The sequence below is a fragment of the Mya arenaria genome, chromosome 17 (genome assembly GCF_026914265.1).
Source record: "Mya arenaria isolate MELC-2E11 chromosome 17, ASM2691426v1".
Taxonomy (NCBI): Eukaryota; Metazoa; Mollusca; class Bivalvia; order Myida; family Myidae; genus Mya; species Mya arenaria.
In genome coordinates, this window is record NC_069138.1 from 40,359,277 (window position 1) to 40,375,238 (window position 15,962).

Genomic DNA, 15,962 nt, shown 5'->3' on the forward strand with positions numbered 1-15,962 from the left:
CTGGTATTTATTCATGCACGCAAAAATTGGCTCATTTAAAGACGAAAAGGAAAAAAAATGTCAAAACGGTCAAGCTGTGAGAGTGCAGCTTTTACCTCAAAGTGACCCATTTTGGCAATTTTTAACATTATTTAAAACCAATAGTTGCTGATATACTGATATATGACTGAAACGCGGTCATTATAAAAATTATGTAATAACGATTCAAATTCAAATGAACCTTTCAGTAAAATCTCTAACAAAGTAAGACCCACTATACAACGCATGAAATATTATTCATCATCCAACTAATACATGGAAACGTTAATCATTTTTCAGGTCACCATGTTGGTTTCTCTGCAAGACTTACAAAGACACTACTATCTGTACCAAAGCTCACCAGGTTATTTTTTTATAGTGATAGGTATGATGGATCGTCCAACTTTAATTCGTCCACAGGAATATTCACGGCACCTATCAGTGGCATGTACTTGTTTCTCTTCACTGTTGAATGTAATACTTCCAAAGTTGCACAAGTTTGCTTGAGTCTGTCAGGCTATTCCGAAGTTTGCGCACTTGCTAGCGGAGATCAGACCGGCAGCAATTTCTATGTAAAATATATGTCTGCTGGAACTGATGCTTTTGTTCACACATCTAGTATAGTGTCAACACATGACATATACCCTTATAGAACAACCTTTAGTGGAGTTCTGATCCACATCTAGAATGACTACATATGGGCATCTCTGCATGCAGATGCAAAAAGGTGTTGAACACTCATATTGTACCTTCATTTGATTGTCTTACGTAACTGACTGGTTGCCAAGGCAACCATTGCATCTCGTTCAGATTGTTTGGTGAAGATGTTTCATTAATCCATTGGATAATGATATTGTTTATCTACACAATATAACCATATTATTCGTCATTTAAATATTTGATTGACAGCTGGCGATTAGTGAATTATTGATACATACTATGCATTACGTGTAAGGGGTGAAAAACGAGTGATGTTCAATATGCACTGATGCATATACTCCGTTTATATAAATCTTACTAGCCGAATTAATAGCAGCCGAACTTCTGATACAGGCACCATAATGGTAATTATGAAAGTGCATATTAGTATAATAAATATATTGAATCATTGTGTGTCATTTGGGTGTAATGTGCACCAATCGATGCTTTCATGAGATTTATACCAGAACAGCTATTGTTTGTGTACCGGTAGTTACTTAACCCAGTTATCAAAGTCTGTATATTGAGCAAGGTAGGTTTTCTTTGATAACACTTATAATTCTTACCAAAAGGAACTACCTTACAACGATGGTGTAATTGCAGTCAAATCCAGGATAAATGTATAGCATTCTTAGTTCATCGTTTCCAATATATAAGCCCAGTATTACCCTAAAAAACAAGAGAGCCAATGCTAGTCTCTTTTTATATTTTCAGTCGAACAAGAGGCATTACTCAGTACTTATTAAGGTCAGAGTTATGTACCTTGCTATACATATGTGCATATATGTGCCAAGTTTCATTATATATATATATATCTTGAAGGGTATTGGAGATGTGTTCATTGTTTAAGATATTGCACATAATCGACGACGATACCTGTTCTTAAAACATATTACCTAACAATCTACAGGAGTATATATTTACGTACATTTTTAAAAATCGTTTGAGCGTCAGGAAGAAGTAAGTCTTTCAGCTTCTGTATTTTTATGGTTTATTTCCATTGCTAGCATCTGCAGCTATTAACAACAGACTGAACTTTTGTACAATCAAATTCTTTACATTCTATCAAGTGGATTATTTTAAGTACTTTTTACTTAACGGGTGTACAATACAGAATACAAACTGGTGTTTTATTTTTTCAATGAAAAAAAACAACATACCAGCAATATAAAATACCAAGCACATTGTCTAACGAGTGGGCCATTCAAGTGTAACTTAGGCATTGAATATATTTTGGTCTTAATTATAAACTCATTGCTTCCCTATTATTTGCCTAACTAGTATCTTCAAGCAAGTATATTTAATCGAAAAGGGGACACAACTTGAGTTACTGAATCGCTCCTCGACCAAATTTGACTGAGAAAACTGTCACCAAGTCTCAACATGATTTAATAAAAAAATTCAAGTTAGTGTTTCCATAAGACATAACCCTACTTTTTGATGTAAAAGTGACATTACTCTGAAGTTACGAAGATGATAAACACACAATCAAACTTGATCAACTCATTTTTTTCCTACGCAAACTGTCACCAAGTTTCGTCAATATTGGATAATAGCAACTTCAGTAAGTGTCTGTCCAAAATATAAACCTTTTTAATGTAAAAGGGGCATATCTCTCAAACTACTGGGGTGATACGAACTTTACCAAGACGTTATACCCACAAACACTCACAAACTTTCATCATGATTCAATCATTTATGCTTAAATTAAAATCTGCTTAAGGGTTTGATGATGCCGCCACCATCTAACTCTATCTATTTGTTGCTTTCTCATGACACAAAAATGTTCTTCTTGAAAGTGAAAGAAAACACATATCATAATTCTGCATTAGGTAATGTCAACATTTTCAATATGACTCATTTATCTTGAAGAAAGATCACTCGTAAAATTTGATAGAACACGCATGGCATTGGTTAAAGTTTGTTTTAATGTAAATCATAACACAGAACATGTACACAATTGTCAGATTTGGGCAGTCTATACACGCCCCCGGTATAAGCAAGGACTTAGTACTTGACCTTTTGTCGAGAAAGTGGTTGAGTTCTTCTAGAGTTATCTCCCATGATGTTCCCTGCATGGCGCAAACATGCGCACTACACTTTGTATTCGGTGGCAGCTACTCCAGGTTAGCCAGCATCCCCACAAGGTACGTCCAGAACACCTGAACATATGAACAAAGGTAAATACTTGAAAACAATTCTCCTATTTTGCATCAATTGTATGGTAATTGACCTTAATAGAAGGTTTTGGTGAGTAATTTTTCGAAATGAAATCATACCCCGTCTTTTAAAAAATACACTTGAAACATGCAGTTTTATGTTCATTTGGAGAATTAAACACCTTTGTACAGTCAAACGCTGTATTCCTGTTGTTCAATACTTATTTATGTCAATTTTCTTACATCAATAACACAACAACAATCATAAAGCCGCCACTGTTCTCAATCCTATCTTACTTGATCTCTTCCTCTTTCTGGGCATGCCCAGATGCTATCGCAGACTCGGCCTCTTCATCGTCCCCGACAACCACGTCATGACCCCAACCCCTGTGCTCCTCGACCAACGTCATACACAATCATTGCGTATTATAACAAGTAAAGCAGAGCCAAATATATCGTGCACTCAGGTATTAGCCTACGAGACTGAGAGTGAGTGTATTCTTCATGATCTACTTACCCGAGCATCAATTATAACCCGTATAACTGTTACTATAATCACTACCCGGTTTAATTAAATACTATCATTAGGGTAGTGGCTGCAGTCTGTGTTTGTTCCTTGGTGTCAAGCATATATGGAAAAGGCGTTTTAATTCCCACAAGCTTTTTATTGCAGATCGCTTTCCTCTGTGGTAAAAACGTTGATTTTATATTTCATTTCAGATCAAAAATAAATAATTCCTGTGTTCGTCATCGACCTAGAGCTATTTCAACCGATTTTTATTCATGTTGATACAAGTTTCAAGGCTTTCAGAAATTAGGACAATTTTCTTTCTTCAAAAACCGTCAAAAATACCGGAAACATCTAGAAACTATAATGAAAGCAGGAAAGTCATTATAAAATTCGTGACACCCAAGTTAAATGTAAATATGAAATTCTTGAACTAACAGGAAAGTTTTAAGAAATTAGTGTGCAATAAGAGTTCCATTTCTTATGGCACTTCTGTATTTATAAGCTTAAGGTTAGGATTGATGCAAAATAGAAAAACAAGCAATGCATTATCATATTTAACTTATTTGACTTCAACGCTGTAAATAAAAAAATCCTACGATTGGTGTACAGTTTATATACAAATTATAGCCTCGTGGGCACAAATTTAACAGTAAAACACGCCAAAATATCGCTCATATTTCTTTTCTTTTCTGCACTATTATACGAACGAACGAACGAAAGTTTATTCAATGAAAGGCCTCCAGCCCATAACAATGATATGGTTTGTGTACAGAACAAAAATATAAGCGATATAATGTCGCTGTTTTAACTCACAAAATCAAAACAAAAAAAATAATATAAACATTAAGGCAGTATGCATCAGCCAAAAGGTGAAGTAAGGAAGGGCATTAAAGATACAATATCAAACATGGTTACACAAATGGTTAAGTCACAATATGTTGTACTGAATAAACCGATAAAACGGGAACAGGTCCCAATGCTGAAAACAGGAACAGAAATAAAAGAATATGGATTGGGTGAATGCTTCATTTATTGAATCGCAGAGAAATTATTTCACAAATCAATCAACGAAGCTTCAAGACTAGTTTCATGCCTTGAATAAAAGGGCTGAAGAGTTAAAGACGAAAGTTTTTCAAGAAGAGTGGTAACCATGTTGATCAATTAATGAACAATTTCGAGCATGCACAGGGCAGATTTTAAGTTCTTGTTACCAACAAAACTGAATGGTAAGACAACATAATTAATATATGTTTTGAAAATGTAGACCACCTATTGAAGACTTTATTAAAGTGACATTCTTTTTCAAAATCAATGCATACACATGCATAACAAACATAAATTTTGAGTCATAATTCTTAACTACTTACTTAAATAATGCATTTATGGAAAATATTAATTACTGATAACAAGTTTGTAACCGTGTATTTAAAAAGTTAAAACGCAAAAATATTAAATGATTGGTGAGTGCTAAAAGATTTACTCCTTATCTACTATCGTCTCATAAGGTAGAAATACCGTGTTTTCTGCACCTTTTTTAAATTAGTGTTGGTATCCTTTATAAGAACTATTGTTTTTGACATTTATTCATCCATTTTAGTATATAAGAACAATTGTACTAATTGTGGTAATTATTATTTGCGAGTAAGAGTGTATCTTTAAGTGAAAGTGAACAACTTCATCAAACGCTTGAAGCATACAAAGAAGAAACAAAGAATCCAACACGGAGCCTGGAAGATGGACTTAAAGAGACACTGAAACAGGTGAAAAACGAACTCCTGGAAACGTTTAATGACGAAACAAGTTCACTAAAGCCACACATCACAAGGCAAGAAAATTCAAACTTGTCCTTAAATTTATAGTTAAAGAGTAAGCTACATGGTCTCCAAGGAAACTTAAAGTGTTACATATGGCTGCGGATTCTGTGCGGGGGGGGGGGGAGGGCAGGGTAACGTGTTAATGTGTTAATCGTTTACTTGACAATATTCCCATTCGTGTTAATGTTTTCAATCTTTCAAACCAAGGGTTTCATCTTATCAAAATTGGATTAAAAATATCTTTAAAACATTGTGAGTCATGACTTTTACGGTCATGTTTCAATTTGTTGATGTGTGGATAAGTTACGGCTGAAAAAAATTCTTCATAAAACTGTTTGTTGTTTTAGAAGATTTATGAATTAGGCTATACATATGCAGTATAAAAAACATAGTTACTGAAATGCGACGCATGTGCAGTCATGAGTAAAGCGACATTATTATTCAAAATCAATACAAACACATATATAACGAGCATAAACTTTAAGTGGTGAACCTTAAACTACTAACTAAACAATTAACTTTTACAAAATATTAATTACTAATAACAAGATTATGACCGTGTATTTACTTGCTGAAAACGCAAAAATAACTAAATGATTGGTGAATGCTTAAAGATTTACTCTGAGCTACTATTATTTCATATGGTAAAAATATTGTGTTTTCTGCACCTTTCTTTCAAATTAAACTCGGTATCCCTCATAAGAACCATTGTTTTCGACATTTAATCATCCTTTTTGGTATATTAAATTAAATGTATTAATTGTGGTAATTATATTTGGGAGTAAGGGCACATCTTTTAGATAATGTTTAAACACATATACTATCATGAACTTCCCATAAAAAACCATCACTAAGCAATACAAACTACACAAGACATATACCTGTATTCTTTATCAACACTAATACATTATATTTGCATGTCACCATGTTGGTAGCTGCACAAATAACAAAGAAACTCCCATCTATATCAAAGAACACCAGAATAGTTTTTTTGCTAACAAAATGAATGATGGAGGATGACCCAGCTATGATACATCAACAGGATTATTCAAGGCACCTATCAGTGGCATGTACTTGGTTCTGTTCACTGTTCAAAGTCATACCTCAAGCAACGCAGATGTGTGCTTGTATTTCGCAGGCTGTGGATTTTACGCGATTTCTAGTAGAAAGGACCGAAACGGTAGCAGGAACTGTGTAACACAACTCTATTCAGGAACCAAAGTTTGGGTTCAACTAATATAGAGTTAAACAATGCTTTGTTTCGTTTTGGAACAACATTTAGTGGATTTCTAATACACATTTAAACTAATTGGATATTATTACTATTTATTTACACAATGTTAACACATTATTCGCCAATTGATTATTCGAATGACATCTGACTGGTCAATTATTAATAAAACAGCCTATGATATCCTTGTAAGGAGTGAAGCACAGGGGACGCTCGGTATGTACTGAAGTATATAATTTGCTTATATAAGACCTGATAATTATGATACAGAGTAGCGGATACGTGGACTAGTGGTAACACTCTTGACTGCCAATCCCGGGGTTGCAGGTTATACATCTTCAGAGACATGTGCGTGGCAACATGTGGACCAAGTTTCGTTTATTTAATTTGAACTGTACATGCGTAATGGTCAATGTTAAAGTTTTTTTGCACGACATCGACGACGACGACGCCAACGGTGCTATGACAATAACCAAACTGCTTTTCTTCGATAAACAGACGAGAGAACAACCTAAATGAGTATATCAACGCACGACATTTGGATATGCAGTCGATCTTTAGAGCGTCAAGTTGAAGTAAGTTATTTAGGTTTTTTTGTAAATTATTTCTTTAATGGTTAAAAAACAATTATAAATAACACTCTTTTTTATATAATAAATTTGTTCAGTTTCTATTAGGTGGCTATTTGTACTTGTTTCTATTGTTTCATTGTCAAAAGTAAGGACAAGAACAACTGTTACCTTGGACATCATTTAAAAATGAGAACACCTAAGAAGGAAAGCCTTGAACAACACTTGACCAATTTTTAAATTTATATGTCTTAATGGCTTAATGTCTTAATGGCATTTGGAAATAGAACACCAATTAAGCCAATGTTATGAGATCTTGATAGTGTTGCACTTTTCAATGATGTAAATAAACAGTTTCAATCAACCCAATGCTGCTATTTTCAAACGTTGTATGTAGTTTTAGCTTGCAAAACATCTCCTTTTCAAAATGAATTGAGCCTCATGCTATTATGCAAATGTTTCTCCTATCACAAACAGATATAACTCAACACATATTTCAGCTATGGTGATAAGACCTGCGTCACACAAGCGTACTGCCATCGTGAGCATTTAATTAGTCTTTCATTTTGATATGGGTTGATTTTCATTATCAATATTTTTATCATAGATAATGAGCTTCTGACTTATGTTGATATTTTCATCGACATAATAAGAAGACATGGACGATATTCATTGTCAGAAATAAGGATACGAATAAAAGTTACCAGGACCATTGCTAAAAAATGAGAACACTTCAGTAGAAAATCCCTGAACAACTCATGACAAAAGCAGGAAGGTATTGTGAAAATCTTGTGACCAGATTGGTCCAATTCAAACTGCACTTTGGAGTTCTTATGAATTTAAAACTGTTTAAAGCTGAGCAATTCAAAATACTTAAAGCAGATTTTCTTCCACTTCTAGTTAATCATCAGCTTGCAAGTTGAAAGTAATAGGACTTTATGTCAAGTACCCGTTACAATTAAATTAACTGCGCAACTGTAATTCAAGTTATCAGATCGAATGAAATGCTTACGAACGTTATCTTTAAATTGCATTAAAATTTTAGTCAAAACTTCCATGGAATAATTGAACGCAAAATTGTCAAAAGTCTTAAATTAAAATCACAGAAACAGAAAAGCAATAAGAACCAGGCGTAGGTGGAAAAAAAACAATTGCGCGTATTCTTTTAGGTTATACTATTTTAGCTCGATTGTGACAGCTAATAAAGTCACACTCAAGTCCGTTTCCTGGGTAAAACCAAAATAAGTGCCCATTTTAAATGCCAATACCTAGAACGGATCGAACCCAGCCAGGCAGACACCTTTACCACAAGACAGCTCTCACTAAATCGTTCTGAAAACCAAATATTCAATGAAAGTTAACAAATAAAAATTTTGAACTCATCGAACACCCTATCGAGGGAACAAGCGGATGTTTGTTGAATAAAGCAGAGTGATACAGCATGAAAAACGTATATGTCGTATTGTCAGTTTGTTATTCAGTATATGCAGAATTTTATAATATTCCGATAAAGGCGATATTATTGTATTTCAAGTCTTCCGGTGCGGAAAACAAAAGGTTTAACACACTCGGAGAAAAACAAGTACTTGTACCATCACAACATTCTAGATATTCTTGACAAGGCAGGAAAGTCATTGTAAATTTCATGACACCTTCATGACACCTTAGTGTAAGAGGTACTTGTGACATACTTGACAATAACAGGAAGACATTGAGAAAATAGTGCGCACAAGGAGTTCGATGACAAGTGTCGCTCACAAATTAAATGCACTTAAGAACACATATGTATGCACTTTGAATCACACAAAACTACCTATATATAGCACATTAATTATGATTCTGTAATCCATCTCAGTAAGACTTACAACTTATGAAGAGAGAGAGAGATTTTGTAATATCTAAACTACTCAAACACTACAATAAAGTGTGTTAAATTGCATTACTTCCCTTTAATCATTGCATGTAATGTGTATTATATACTGACGTTGTCATGGTTGTACACTTTCATAAAACGACAATCGGACTTAATTCAGTAAACATGTAACCACATCTTTGTGTCTTTGTACATCTCACACCAATTCCCAGGAATACAACAATGAAAAGGTTTATTTACATAACATAACATAACAACGAGCAATACATTAACAATACATTAACATAGGTCTTGCAAAACATTTGATGTGAGTCTGGACATAAGTACAGGCCTGAATTGTTATCTCTTACAACGTGATTAAGCAAAGATTTTTTGTTTGGGTATCATTTGTATGATTCAGCTTGAAGAGTTTTTGAATTTTAAAACAAATTATCTAAATGATAATAACACTTAACTATTTTTTGATTTACTTAATAAGGCTTAATGAAATAAGCTTCTTAAGCTTGTTACACTTAAGAACTTTCGAGAAGCTATGGCCAGGAGGTTTATGTTTCAACGTCATGCACGAGCATTGCGTATTATAACAAGTAAATCAGAGCCAAATATATCGTGCACTCAGGTCATTAGCCTACGAGACTGAGAGTGAGTGTATTCTTTATGATCTACTTACCCGAGCATCAATTATAACCTGTGTAACTGTTACTATAACCACTAACCGGGTTAACCAAATACAATCATTAGGGTAGTGGGTGCAGTTTTTGTTGTATTTGTGTATAGTTACAAGCTAACGGTTCAATATGTAACGAGCATACGTTATTTTCAAGTGGTAAAAAGTCGAATATATAATTTATTCATAATTAACAAACAAACAAAAAACTACCAATTGTTACGTATGTGGATACCAGCTTCGAGGCCGCTTAAACAAATCGGCATAACTGTCCGTTTTCAAAAAAAAACGGACAAGAAAATATAAGAAATACCGGAAACATTAAAATGTTCATTAGAAAGCAGAAAAGACATTGCAAAATATATGGCACCTTAGTAAGTGGTAAATATAAAATTATAGTGACTAACAGGACTATATTGAGAAATTATTTGGCACAAACATTTCCACTTCATATGATACTAATGAGTTTTATGCACTTATGGCCATGAAACTGATGGCAAATTAAGTATGCACTTTTAAACACATACTATTCCCCAAATAAAGAACTAGGATTCTTTATTCCGTTTCAGTAAGACCTACGACTTGCAAGTTGACTTTAGCGGACAAAAATGGAATATTCATACGTGCTATGTTTTATGTTGGTTAACTGTGCCATTCTATTTCAACATTGCACTGCTGATGAAATTCGTGAAATTATGTTCAAACTCCTTTCAAATGAACACAAAATGCATTCCTATGAAAAAAGAATTGATGATCTTGAAACGCAATTCAAAACCTCAATGGAAGAGTTAACCACAAAGTTGTCTACGGGTCTAAACACAATCACAGAAACATTAAAGCAGTATGAACCGAGCATGGGTGAAATTAGAAAGGACATTAAAGATACAATATCAAACACGGTAACACAAATGGTAAAGTCACAACATGTTGCACTGAATAAAGCGATGAAACGGGAAAAGGTTGCAATGCTGAAAACACAAACAGAAATAAAAGGACAGATGAACTTGATGAATACAGCATTTAACAACTCACAGAGATATTATGAGGAACGTTTCACAAACCAAACAGCTAGGCTTCAAGACGAGTTTCAAGCGCAGAAGGAAAGGGCAGAACATTTCATGACGAAAGTGGTCAATACAAGTCAAGTGCATGTTAATCAACAAACGGAAAATTTCGAAAATGCACAGGGAAGCTTTGAAGATCTTTTTACGAACAAAACTGAAAGGTTAGATAACAGGTTCAATAAACAGACTGAAAAGGTTGACGACTTAATTGAGACCATACTAAGTGAAAGTAAACAACTTCATCAAACGGTGGAAGCATACACAGAATATACAAAGAACTCAACCCAAAGCCTGGAAGATGGACTGAAAGAGACTTTGAAACAAATGAAAAACGAAATCTTCAAAAACCTTACTAACGAAACAAGCGGATTAGAATCACGTCTTTCTTCAATTGAAGGAAGGATGACAAGTAACTTGCTTACTTTAAGTTCATATTATTCACTTCACAATTTAGTTAATTAATATTTACAATCGTAAGTTATTTATTTTTTCAATATAGAGCCATATGTGGCAGTATCAGAGATGGTGAAAATAATAATATAATTTTGTACATAACAAATTTAATAAGAAGGTCACATACATCAATTTGCTTTGAATGCTTTGGATGGACAAACAATTTTGCGAAAGCCGTATTTAGAGAAATTCACAGGTTTTCGAGAATTCAGACATGTTATCCCATTTAAATCGTGTTATTTCTTAAAAGGTTCATCGGAATCAATGGTTACGATATAAAGCATAGTAAAATGCATTTATATATACGAAGGAATAAGCTTACTACATATATGCGTTTTTGATTGAGAAACCTCTTTATTATGTATCTTGATGATAAACAGACCAAAAGCCTAATCTTAGCAATCCAGTCAAAATTTGTTTATTGCCATGTAGCATTCAAAACATAAGCTTAATGCATCGCTTTTTTACTTTTTCTAGTCAATGTAGACAATATTAAACAAGAGCTGCCGTAAGACAGCGCGCTCGACTTCGCCGCTTTGACTCAGAAGTGAATACAATAACAATGTAATATTACCAATTTTGGTCTATTTATGTCAAACCTAACTAAAATTATTCAATACATAAGGTGACTTTGATGCTGCCCTCCCACCACCCGAAAAATGACGCAAGTCATTCAAATAACTTGATTTCCCATTATGAAAATGCGGTAAAGAATATTCAAGAATGCCTTTTAAAAGAAATTAAAAAAAAATCAAAAAAAATCAAGGGCCATATAGTATACCCCTCCTTGTTTTCCCTTGGTAAAAAACTGGTTAAGAATGTAAAAATTTGCCTGTCAAGTGAAATAAAAAAATATATATATTCAAGGGACATAATTTGTATTTAGGGTTAAAATGGAGTTATGTTTCTTGTTGTAAGATGGTCGTAAATAAATTTGAATTTTATTAAGTGCATTGAATGAAAGGTATAGAATGTTTTTATTTAAATCCCAACTTGCCCTTAACTTTTACTTGCCTAAACCTTTAACCTAAGTCAATCAGGCGCCATAACTTGTATTAAGGATATGGAGTTATGTAACCTCATTGGGTGATGGTCCTGAACAATTGTGTGAAGTATTAAGTCAATTGAATGAAGGGTTTAGAAGTTATTAATAAATATCCAAACCTGCCCTAAAACTTTAACCTAAGTTCCATAGTCAATCAGGGGCCATAATTTGTATAAAATATAATATGGAGTTATCTAACCTCATTATGTGATGGCTCTGAACAACTGTGTGAAGTATTAAGTCAAATGAATTAATGGTATTGGAGTTTTAAGTGAAAATCCCAACTTGCCCTAAAACTTTAACCTGCCCTAAAACTTTAACCTAAGTCAATCAGGGGACATAACTTGTATTAAAGATAATATGGAGTTATGTAACCTCATTGTGTGATGGTCCTGAACAACTGTGTTAAGTATTAAGTCAATTGAACAAAGGGTATAGAAGTTATAAATATCCCAACCTGCCCTAAAACTTTAACCTAAGTTTCATAGTCAATCAGGGGCCATAATCTGTGTAAAGAATAATATGGAGTTATCTAACCTCATCATGTGTTGGCCCTGAACAACTGTGTGAAGTATTAACTCAATTGAATGAATGAAAGGTATTGGACTTATAAGTGAAAATCCCAACTTGCCCTCTTAACCGGACGCCGACGCTGAGGCGAGTAGTATAGCCCACCTATTCTTCGAATAGTCGAGCTAAAAAACTTATATATGTATAACAATTAAAGTTAAAATACATCGGTAGACATGTAACCTTTAGGTGTATATCAGATCATTTAATGAGCATATTACTGTTATTTTAATACGCAGCTATTTTCGTTTATCAGAAATCTTCTTTAATGATATCGACATTCTAGCCATCGAATATACCTTCGTCATAGTAATACCTTCGTCATAGTATAATAGTACAATCATTAATACAATGCAAACGCATGCATAACGTAGTGAAAGTTTCTTAAAACCTTTTCATTTGAAAAATACAAGAAAATGGAATTATACCATCTAGCTGATAAACCAGTTTAAGAATCATCGTTATTTTTTTTTCTTTTATACAACTTTAGTTTGAAATTCTGATTTCATTTTCATAAATACAAATTATAAAAGATTGTTTATGATATGTTAATATAAAAATCTTACGAATCGGTTCACGAATACCTTCATATCAGCGAAAAATTTTGCTGTTATAGACAATGATATAACCCGTAGCAGGTGCTTTTGCCATGTCACTATTGTCATATTTTTAACAAAACAGAGCAGAACAGAACAAAAAACAGAATGTTTATTTAACTTAAACATATACAGCTTATCGTTCTAAACAAATCATATTAAAACAGTTGAAGCACTTGATGCGCCATAAGTATTTTAGTAAACATTAATATCTAGCAAAAATGAAAATGTCACTTTAACCTCCATCTGACTCATTTTCGCCTTTTAAAAAATTAACATCTGATTTAACGACTGAAACGCAGGCATTATTTTAATTAGGGTTTAAACACTTAAAATAGGATAAACATTTTTCAGTAAAGGATCTTACAAGGTGAGACACACTGTATACAACACATGAGATAGTATTCATTATTACAGCTATTACATGGAAACATCAATTATATTTTCAGGTCACCATGTTGGTTTCTCTGCAAGACTAACAAGGAAACTACCATCTATAAAAGGGGGCACCGTTATAGTTTTGAACGAAGAGTTTTATGACGGATCGTCTAGCTATGATTCGTCCACAGGAATATTCAGGGCACCTATCAGTGGCATGTACTTGTTCCGGTTCACTGTTCATTTTAGCAGTAAAGCAAAATTTGCAGCTGTATGTTTGAGTCTTTCTATCAGTACTTGCGTTTCTATTCTAAATGGAGTCAAACCTAATCAAACCAGCAACAATTTCTATGTAACATATCTCTATGCTGGAACCAACGTTTATCTTTTTACAATTTCAGGGCAGATAAGCATAAATGAAATGCCCTGGAGAACAACTTTCAGTGGAGTTCTGATCCATATCTAGAATGATATTATCTATTTTCACAATATAACCATAATTATTCATCGTCATTTAAGTACATGATTGCACCTGGCGACTGGTTAATTATGATGGGTACTGTGCAAAACGTCTAAAGGAAGTTCATTCTATAGTATTTCTTGATACATATACTCTGTATAATTTGATGATTTTGTAAGGGCATACTCAGTATAAATAGTTAATCAATAAGGCTTTATCTTCGTGTACATTCAATATATGACTAGTAGCTTGGTATACATATAGGCTAGACTTAATAAATATCTTGAATCATTGTGTGTTATATGTGCTTTTATGCGTCTACTAGATTTATATCAGAATAACTATTGTCTCTATGCCGGTAGTTTGTTTATTTATCAAGGTATGTATTTTGAACAAGATAAGCTTTCGATGATAACACATATTGATGTTACCAAAAGAAAATATGTAACCACGATATGATCAATTTCAGTCAATTCCAGGATACAGGTCTAATATTTATTACTCCTTCATTTCCGATGTATAAGCCCAGTATTAGTTTTATAACAAGAGAGCCGGGGAAAGAGCTCCAACGCTCGTCTATTCTTGTAGTGTCAGTCGAACAAGGGACATAACTCAGTATTTGCTTAGGTCAGAGTTATGCAGCATGCTATACTTGTGTGCATTGTCTCTGGTAATATTTGTGCCAAGTTCCATTTGAAACATTTTAAGTGTTTGCGAGTTATGGTCCATGTCAAAGATTTTGTACGATATCGACTACATGGCATCGATTACGATGCATGCTCGAAAAACAGGCAAACTAACAACATACATACGTATGTTAACGTTTCCCATGTAATCTATCGCTTGAGCGTCGAGAAGAAGAAAGTCATTCAGTATGTGTATGTTCTTTCTTTATTGGTCAATTCCCACCATAACCATATGCAGTTAAAAACAACAGTCTTAACTTGCAATAGAATCAACTTCTCTAGTTTCTATCAAGTCATTTCAAGTACAAGTGCTTGTACTTGAACGGGTTTGCAAAACAAAATACCAACTGGTGTTATACCTTTTCAATGGCTAAAGCCCGTACCAGAAAAAGTAAATCCACATGCACATTCGGAAGAGACCATGTTAGCCATCTGAACAAGAGTGTCATTCAAAGTGTTAAAATCGAGTAAGCTTTGGTCTAAAATTAAGAATTCATACGAGAGCAAGACATTTGGTGTAAACTCCATTACGAGTTTCTGCCCTTTAGTTACTTCGCTCTGTCTGTGAAGCTTGCTAGGAGAGATCATCGGGTACGACTTTTCATGGCTATTGACCTCCTGAAAACAAACTCACTCAGAAAAGCAAATATTTAAAGGCAAAATCGATTTCTATATGATCAATTTTACAAAATAAGAGACATGTTAATGTGAGTTAGACATGCTATTTGTGGTGAGTTAGCAATTAACTATAGAAAAACGGTTACCATTGTTGAGCATTGAATCCTTAATTCCATCCCCAGATCTGCGATCTGATCTTTTGTCAGCAATCTTTTATCATTTGTTTGCAGGTATTTATGCAAAAATTTGCTCTTTTTTGAAGACAAACTATTAAAAGTTGTAAAAACGGTATATCTGAGAGAGTGCGGCTTTAAAATAATGAAATGTTTGTTTTTGTTCCTCCAAATAGCTCAGAGTCATATAGAAATCCGCTGAATAGTATGTGTTGCCCGTTTGGAGCCTCAATCACAGTCAACACGTGCAAGATTTTGGGATAAACTCTACATTGACAGGGATGATTCACCCAATGATCGAATTAAACAAAAACATTCTGCTCACAAACATTGTCACAATTTTTCATCATGATTCGATCATACATTCTTAAATCATTA

At 33.7% G+C, this 15,962-nt stretch overlaps 1 protein-coding gene across 2 annotated transcripts; it reads left to right on the plus strand.

Moving 5' to 3' along the window:
- The first annotated feature begins 9,728 nt into the window (after positions 1-9,728).
- On the plus strand, positions 9,729-14,389 carry LOC128224584 (uncharacterized). Of its 2 annotated transcripts, XM_052934495.1 has the most exons (3): positions 9,731-11,014; positions 13,719-13,862; positions 14,049-14,389. In XM_052934495.1, the coding sequence occupies exons 1-3, from the start codon at positions 10,150-10,152 to the stop codon at positions 14,111-14,113; spliced, it is 1,074 nt and encodes a 357-aa protein (XP_052790455.1). In that variant the 5' UTR covers positions 9,731-10,149; the 3' UTR covers positions 14,114-14,389. The 2 variants fall into 2 exon arrangements, with proteins under 2 accessions (XP_052790454.1, XP_052790455.1); XM_052934494.1 differs by having other exon boundaries at positions 9,729-11,014; positions 13,719-14,389.
- The last annotated feature ends 1,573 nt before the right edge of the window (positions 14,390-15,962 follow it).